Raw genomic sequence first — 9,359 nt, forward strand, 5'->3', positions numbered from 1 at the left:
TGAAGAGACAGATCAATTATTCAGTTCTAAATATGAGATATTTGTCTTCCTTTTCCTGAGGTGAATGGGATACTCTGCTTTCCTGTAGGGCCCCCGCGCACAATGGGCCCTCTGTGAGGCTTCAGTGTTAACGTAGCACTGACAAGCAGTAAAGGCCTCCATTCTGTTCTGTGCCAGAGCTCGGCGCTAAACTCAAACCTCTGCAAAGATGTAGCAAAGTGCAGACGAAGAGCTGCTAACTTACAGGAAGTGCTTTACAAATCCTTGCTAGATGTTTTTACAGGCCTCAAGTTCTTATTCCTTGCTTGTTGTCTTGTCGCTGCCGGTAATCATATTTTTTGCAGAGTCATATGGTTCAATTGGTAGTGCATTACATTAAAAAACACAGAAGCGCTTTTTAAACACAGATTATGGAAAATGTGTCCAGGATTTGTCTGGGGATCATTTAACTTTGGTTCAATCCTGTACTGTAAGTACATGTGACGTGTCGTGCAATGTATTTGCACTTGGTGGATTTTTTTGCAGTTTAAGTTTGCTTATTTTTCAGGATATTTCTCTCGAGAAACTAAGGCTATATCCACACGAAGCCGGTGCATTCCCTATCCGATCATTTTTTTCTTGCTCTAAAAAAATAATCCGTAAACACGAAACCACTGAAACCGACTGAAAGCGGTGTAGTATATATGCCGGACCAGTATGGGGCGCTGTAATCCTGCCACAGATATACACTATACACGGAGAAGAAGACTTTGAGCATGCGCATAGCCAACGTATGGTGTTGTCCATTATCGCTTGTTGGTCACCACAATTGCATAGAAGCAATAGATTTTGCTGTAATAAAGCTAGTAGGCTTTAGTAGCTTCTGTAGCACGAACACAATCACGTAATCCGCCGTTATTGTTGTTGCTGTTACGTGTGACGCTTCCGACACGTGATGTGATGACGTTTTCGCTTCACAAAATATACGGATTGGCTGTACAGACGAAACCGCAAGGGTGTCGGTTTCAGATTTATCCACTTTAGGACCCGGTTTCAAAAAATAGCGGATTCAGTCTCCCAAAACGCCGGATCCGTGTGGATGAAACGCCAATACGATAACAAATTTATACGTATACAGTGATACGCGTTTCCGTGTGGACAGCCCCTAAGCATGCATTGTTTTTATTTGGGGATGCCGACATTATTTGTTTGTTGTAATTGTTGTTCTACATTTAAATCCCCCATGTCAAACTGAACGATAACTTACTAGCCCCCCCCCCCCCCACACACACACTTGCACACAGTAGGTAATTTTTGGGAAATTAGTATCAAAGTAACTTTGGATAAAAGAGTCTGCCAAATGCATAAATGTAAATGTAATTCAAGACAGAGGCTAAGGGGCCCATGGAACCCAGCGCTTTTCAGATCGATGATTTTTTTACAAAATCAATGCGTTTGAGGAAAGCAGGATATCTGGAGCTACAAAAATGTACGGTATGTGAAAAAGAATATGTGTTTTTTAAACATAAGCCACACAAACACATTGTATTATAACAAATACACAAAATAACATTGTTTTTTAGCAATGAAATAGATGCACTTTAAATAACAAAAATTGTCTTGTAGTACTGAATTATGGAGATACACCGTTAAACTTTTTTTTCTCATTTCTGAGTTCAGGATTATTTGGGCGCGGTTAAAAGGGTGGCTCGATGACCCACTGGAGCCACCGAGCATGGCCGCGCCCCTAACATAATCGTGAGCATCTATTGAGAGCATCCATCCATGAGAGAGATGGTGGTAGCTTTCCTGTGAGTGGGCGTGGTTTCAGCGCAGACAGCAGACCCGTTCCCACCGCTGAGAGAATCGTGCCTAATTTTCCAAGATTTTGATAACTTATATTTAGACTTTATAGACTTTACACAGACTTTAAGATAATGACCATAAAAACGTTTTAATCAAAAACATCAAACAGAAGTGAATTTCATCCTGACATTAATCGTTGCATATCTGTTTGCACAAGGAAGATTGCGGAATAAAATAAAAAACAAAGGTTATCATATTTGTGCGTTTGAAAAGAAAATTTCAATATTTAACCCCTAAAAAAGAAAAAGAAATCTTAAAATGATTGTTCGTTGCTAGTAGGTCTACAGTGGTCAATACAAAATATATGTACGATTAAACATTCACATTATCTTGATATCAAATCTTTCAGTCCCAAAACTGCTGCTTCTCTCTAAAAGAATAACAATAGTTAATCTGTGCTTAAAAATGGAAGTCAATTGTTTAACAACGTATGACATTTGAAATCTATTGCTGCTGTTGTGACTATGAGTTCACTACATAAAAATCTGTTTCCATAATCAGATCACATCTCTACTGTCCAAACACATCCCAGAAGTGTGCGATGACTGTAAAACTGTTTTAGGGGTAATGCTGTATTTGCTGAATGTCTACACAGGATAGGGAAATTACATTAGTTATATATTTGCTGGAACATACAGAACATTTAACAGTTATGGTTTCCCATGTAGCAGACTTGCTAGTTTTTCATATGTATAAAATAAATGAAGGCACTGTGGTTTTACAATACAGCCACCATTATATACACCAGTCTGAATCTCTAGCCCCCCGCTGAAAAAAACAGCATACCAGCAGACCAGCTTATGTTGTGTTTTAGTGCTGGATTGCTAGTGACCCCCAGCATAGACCAGCATAATTCCCATGCTGGTTTGGTGCTGGCTTGCTACTGACCACCAGCATAGACCAGCATAATTACCATGCTGGTTTGGTGTTGGTTTAGTTGGTGGTCATCAGCATACCAGCATCAGCACCAGCATTCCATGCTGGTCATACCAGCAAAACAAGCATATGTTGTGTTTTGGTGCTGGTGACCACCAGCTAAACCAGCACCAAACCAGCATGGACCAGAATGGGAATTATGCTGGTCTATCCTGTTTTTTCAGCAGGGCCTGCTAAAAAGACATACCAAAAGAAGGTATACCAAAACAGGTGTCTATGCTAGTCCGCTAGCTAGCCCACCACCGAAATAGCATTTACTACCATAAACGGTCCCGGCTGAAAATACATTAAATTAGTGTCTTTAGCAGGTAACTAACAGAATTTAATTTCTTAAGACCATTTTTTGTAACACCATTATTTCTTTTCCCATTAAGTTCTGGTAGATGTTATGGACAGAAGTGTCTCACAGGTGTCCTGTGTCACGCCTTTATATGACAACCGCCCTGAGGAGACGGAAACACATCATCAGATCTCGTGGAATGGGAGGCTTGATTTCGTTCCCATCAAGGCGAAGGTAGCGCAGACGGGGGGCGTTGTCATTGTAGTAGTCTTCAAGTGCACCAGGTGGACAAACGTCAGAGCCATTTACACCTTTGGAAATAATCAAGATGTTATAATACAGCCATGAAACTTCATTTCCCACATCAATGATTTGGGTGTAGACTTACTTTTGATCCTGTTGTGATCCAGATGCAGGTGCTCCAAGCCAGGGGAGATGACAGGCATCTCAGTGAGCTGGTTGTAAGAGAGCTGTAGATCCAATATGCTAGAAAGGTTAAAGACATTTTTTGGGATGCCCACATTAGCCAGCTTATTACGATTAAGCCTGAGAGATGACACCTTTGGAAGACCCTTGAAGTACTCAGCAGGAATCTTTTCAATGTTATTGCTATCCAGGAAGATCTGGCTGGTTGTTGGTGGTAGGCCGAGGGGCATGCTGTTCAACTGATTCTTCGCTAAATTAATCTGGATTAGGTTGCTAAGACCTTTCAGGTTGACCTCAGTCACCGTGTCATCCTGCAGCTTGTTGCTTTGCAGATCCAGCAAGGTGAGATGGTCCATCCCCGAGAAGACTCCGGGTGGGATCTTTGAGATTTTGTTCCGGGAAAGACGTAGCTGTTCCAGGCTGCCGGGCAGAGGAGATGGAATGGTACTCAACAGATTGTCCTCCATGTAGAGGTGTACAAGGTTGGGTAAATTCTTGAGAGCGTCAGGCTCCACGGTTGTGATTTTGTTGCGACTGAGGTTGATCCACCTCAGCTGTGTGGCGTTGCTCAGAGCCTCGGATGAGAGTCCTTCGATCAGGTTGTTCTGGAGATACAGATACCAGGTGTAGGGAGGGATGATGGGGATGTATTTCAGACTCTTGTTGTCACAGTAAACAGCGTTAGGGACGTTTGGGGAGCAGCGGCACTCTTTTGGACATGCTTGGAGCTGGGCCAACAGGTCCTCGTAGGGCATTTCCTGAGCGCTAACTTGGCCGACTAGAAGTAGGGCCAGACTTGCAACAATCGGCCACTTCATGATTGGGTTTATCCTATAAAATAATAAAGACAGAGGGGAGGATACAAATTAACTTCTTATTGATATCAAAGTCCTAAAGATACAAAAAAGATAAGAGTAAATTCTTGTAGATTGGAAAATGTTTTGATATCGGGATAATTTGATTTGGTCATTTTGAGTGTTACTCAGAAGTGACACATCTAGTCTCATTGAGAAACATCCTTCCATCCAGGGACATCCTTTTATTAAATTTGTCCCCTGTGTTCCCTGAGTAGTAATCTTTCTAAACTTTACTACCGTTGGGTCATGTTGCTATTTGCTGATCGCTGTGGTCTTTTCCCAGGTCTCGTCCTCCAGTCATTCCTTGTGACCGGAAGTAAAGAGAGATTGTTCCGAGGAGGGGAGGAGATTTGCGTTTTTGATACGAATGAATGAGGGCACTTTTTTAAAATAATAGTGCTCACATAGAAGTTGTTTGTAAATACCACAATATTCCCCCCAAAATTACGTTTTTAATTTCCATTTCGTTGTGATTTTAAACACACTTCTATGCAGTCCTATCAATCATCTGTGTAGTCACCCTAACTCTAAATAATTCCAGCCTCACGATACAGCTCATTAGCATAAGCTATTTGCTCAAAACATTCCTAAGTGACATTCACATATTTCTCTTCCCTTGAATTTGTCGTGTAAGCAAAAAGCACACACAAAATAGTTTGTTAGCACATTTTCAGCGCTTTGTAGCAGTGCTTTCTTTCTCATCTGGTAATAGTTAAAAGTTTTGATCATGATCTCCAAGTCGCTGTCTGAAGACTCTGGAAAAAGTCTCTCACTGAACCAAAGAAGATCGAGCCCTGGATATTGAATCAGGTCAGGTGGAAACAGCTTCACCTGTGAGCATCTATCAAAGTAAGACTTTTTAAATCATGATCTCCATGAACTAACATCTTTACCTCACATGCCCACAGGTTTCTCAAATCATTGTTGAAGAGCAATACATTAAAGTTCATTCAGACATTACCAATAACTCACTGGACAAATGCTGCTATGTAGGACTTACCGTTGTAATCTTGTCCCTTAGAAGTGCACTAATATGTCTCATTCGAGAGTTGAGCTACTTTGCCTTCGCCTGCCTCTATTTGTACTGTCCATGGCATTTCTTGATCCCTTCGCAGACAGACACACTGGACACACTCCAATCATAGCCCTTTGAGATCAAGAGTCTTAATCCAGCGACATGGACGGTACTTGAACCTGCGCGTTGGCCAGAAGTCATCACGGGCCTTGGCCCAGTTATAATGAGGCTAATACAAGCCTATACCTTTGAATCTCCTTAATCATCTTCCTCATCCCTCCTTACACCAACACCCATGTCCTATTGTGTCTTTTGTGTAAACTCAGACATGAGTCTGTGGAAGATGCCGGTTTAGCCTAGGTTAGCCAAAGGAAAGCTTTGGTCACATGCATCCATTTATCCTTCCATAATCATTTGACTGATTAACTTACAGAAGAAATTTCACTAAAATGAATGCGTCAGAGATGAAGTTGGCACAGGTACCCACACATGGTGTCATTGTTTGAATGCCAAAAGTTGATCTTATTACTTGTTCTCAATTCCACTGACGACAACACCACTTTGCGGTTTCACGGCAATCCCCTTTAATTGGCTTCTCCAATCCTAATCTAAGATCAGCAATCGATTACCTAACATCTTGTGTCTTGTAAGGAGCAGCGCTATAGCCAGTGGCCTAAAGGGCAAATTTTAAAGCTTTTTATTCACAGGAAGGCTTAAGGCCTTTAACCATTGAAGACGTCTGACCCTAGTTTGGCTAAGAAAGTTGGGCTGTGAAATTCAGGCCATGATCGGGTTCATCTGCAGGGAAGCAATTAGTATCTAGCCACAGTGCTCCTTATGTATGTCTAAGCAAAACAAAAAAACTATGAGGATTCTAATACAAGCAGTTAAGTTGTTAAAGTGGACATTTCACAAGATGTCAAATAAATCTTTGGTGTCCCCAGAGTACGTATGTGAAGTTCCAGCTCAAAATACCATATAGATAATTTAATATAGCACATTAAAATTGCCACTTTGCAGGTGTGTGAAAAGGTGCTATTTTTGGGTGTGTCCTTTAAAATCAGCTCATTTGCATATCTGCACTAAATGGCAGGGCCGTGGTTTGATATGGTATTTCCCCTTCTGACATCACAAGGGAGCCAAATTTCAATGACCTATTTTTTGACATGCTTGCAGAGAATGGTTTACCAAAACTAAGTTACTGGGTTCTTCTTTTTCACATTTTCTAGGTTGATAGAAGCACTGGGGACCCAATTATAGCACTTAAACATGGAAAAAGTCAGATTTTCATGACATGTCCCCTTTAAATCTCAATATCCATCTAATACATAATATCAATAGTGATACCCATGATAAAGACAAATGAAATTTATGTAAAAAGTCAATTGTTCCTTTTAGACAGTGTCAACATTAACTGGGGAGCAAACTTAGAAAAATACTCAAAACAAATCCAAAATATTTATACAGACTCTTCATAGGATAAAAATTCTGTCATCATTTACTCATTTTCATGTTATTACAAACCTGTATAAATGTATTTGTTCTGATAAACACAAAGGAAGGGGAATGTTTGTAACCAAACTCAGAAGCCCCATTGACTTCTAAAACGAATACTATGAAAGTCAATGGGGCTTCTGATTTTTTGAGTTTTGTTCTAAACATTGGTAAAACTTTAAGACTGACATGACACCTTCATAATCATGACATGTGTCATGAACACGAAGGAGTTTTTATGACAACTTTCATTAAGTGTCATTCGTTCAATTATCTCATTTTTAATGCAAAGATGACATTGTTTGAATTGTCTTTGTTATGACAACTCGACATAAACCAATACATCATGATCTGTAATAAACATGACATAGCAGAATAATGATCAAAGTTAACAATCTACTTAACTTCATGGGTTACCATTACATTAAACTGTCATTTAAATGTTTTAAATAACTTAACAAAATGTTACAGACATGTCAAAAGATTATACTTAATTTTATGTATGTGCACAATACATAAAAAACTGACAACTAACAGAACTTTTTATCCTTACACAGAGAGTTCTGACATAGAAGAAAAAACTAACAAAACATTTAATTAATTACTTTAATGTAATTAACTTTGCAGTGATATGGACCCAACCCTGCATGGCTTAACCCATTATTGTACCGTTTTCATTTAATTTTAGGTGAATCGGTCTCCAAATGCAATAAAATATAATTTTATCAATTTTAATTATTATTAATATTATTGAATGATTGATTTTATTTGTTCAACACATGGAGGAAACTTATAAAAACATTTTGAACTGAAGAATATTCATGATGTTGTTATAAAACTATTTGACCGAGTATTAAAACTTAATGACATTTAAATGACAAATTATGTTTGTACCACTGTAGTTGAGGTCAAGAAAAATATTCATGACGCTGTTATTAAACCATATGACAGAGTATTAACACTTAATGACATTTTAATGACAAATTTAATTTGTATCACTGGTAAAAAGTGGTCAGTTATGTTGTCTTGGTAATGTCAAATTGTCATGACAAGTTATGAAGTATTGGTTAATGCCAAGTTGTCATAAAAAATTACATAAAAAATGACACAATTGAATAAATGACACTTAATGACAGTTGTCATTAACACGCATAAAATCTCCCTCATGTGTCATGTCATGATTATGAATGTGTCTTATGAACACCCCTTCAAGTAAAGTGTTTACACCAAACATTTCTCAAAATATCTTCCTTTGTGTTCATCAGAACAAAGAAATGTATACAGGTTTATATAGCTTTCCAATAACACGAGAGTAAGTAAATGATAACAGAATAATTTTTGTGTGAACTATTCCTTTAAGAAATGTAAAAAAACAGCCATTGGTTTCCTTTGCTATGCCTAAAAGGGAAACACATGCTCTCAAAGAGATGATTTCCTGTGTGGGGATTTGACTTTCAGGCAGTTATGTTAATTTCACATGGTTTTACATTTGCACATTTTGTGTATTTAACCCTGTTTGGGGGCTGAAGTGAAGTCCAAATGTCCACTGTTTGGTTCCAGCTTTTCCACATACTGTATGAATCTACGCTGTTTAAGAACTTGATTTAAACAAGTTGATTTAATCGAACACGCAAAAAATAAATAAATGAAAAGAGCACTGTGATTGCACCATGTTAAGGGAGTTGTATCAATGGTAATACTGTGGTACCTTGATGTATAGGATGTTACTGAATTACCATATTTACAGTATTTTCAAGGAACTTCAAAGAAATGATAGAAATGTCTTCTTTGGCAAATGTCTAAAAGCATCGTATTACCATATTATTTTTGGTACTTTTTTGTTACTATCAGATCCCCAAGAGTGTTAACTTCTCCATAAGATCACATTCAAATTCAAGATCATTTGTGACCCTGGACCACAAAACCAGTCATAAGTAGCACGGGTATATTTGTAGCAATAGCCAACAATACATTGCATGGGTCAAAATTATCCAATTATTCAGATTTAAGGTTTTTTATTCAACATTCAAAAATACACTCATGACTACTTTTGTGGTCCAGGTACCAATAATTACAATAGAAAGCTCCTAAAAAAAATTTATGAGCACAGAAACAGGAAGAATTTACAGAGATAAGGACCAAAACAGATCTTTCAATTATAAACCCCTTAACCAATTTCCTTATTCCATCCCAAAAAACAGAAGGCAACAAAAAAGCAAAAACATTACCTGCTTATCTCAATCATAAAGTTGATAATGGCCGGTGCAGGTGGAGGTAGACGGTCTGCTTCTGGTTTTGGCTTGTATTCAGTCTCTTGGTCTGCTTGTTCTCCTCGCCAGTTTGTCGGTTTTCTGTCTTCAGTCTGGCCCAGACATGCATCAAATATTATTATTTCTATTGAAAGTAATGTACAATCCCTAAGGCCAAACCTTTGACATCGGCCAAGCTTGAATAAGGGGGTGGGCAAATGTTTGAAAGATGGAGCTTATTCTGCATGCGTGCATTG

General features: G+C 38.6%; 1 protein-coding gene across 1 annotated transcript; it reads right to left on the reverse strand.

Annotated features, from left to right (window-relative positions):
- Positions 1 to 1,923: 1,923 nt before the first annotated feature.
- Positions 1,924 to 9,359, reverse strand: kera (keratocan). The gene is made up of 3 exons (XM_065285113.1): positions 9,082 to 9,359; positions 3,450 to 4,318; positions 1,924 to 3,372 (listed from the first exon to the last, which is right to left on the reverse strand). Exons 1-3 carry the CDS (start codon positions 9,096 to 9,098, stop codon positions 3,209 to 3,211), a joined length of 1,050 nt encoding a protein of 349 aa, XP_065141185.1. The 5' UTR covers positions 9,099 to 9,359; the 3' UTR covers positions 1,924 to 3,208.

This window comes from Paramisgurnus dabryanus, chromosome 1 (assembly GCF_030506205.2).
Source record: "Paramisgurnus dabryanus chromosome 1, PD_genome_1.1, whole genome shotgun sequence".
Taxonomy (NCBI): domain Eukaryota; kingdom Metazoa; phylum Chordata; class Actinopteri; order Cypriniformes; family Cobitidae; genus Paramisgurnus; species Paramisgurnus dabryanus.

What these genes read in the sequence shown, in the direction of transcription:
- kera (XM_065285113.1), bottom strand. An exon ending in GGATCACAACAGGATCAAAA is followed by an intron (nt 3,373 to 3,449) that starts GTAAGTCTACAC and finishes TTATTTCCAAAG; the next exon opens with GTGTAAATGGCTCTGACGTT.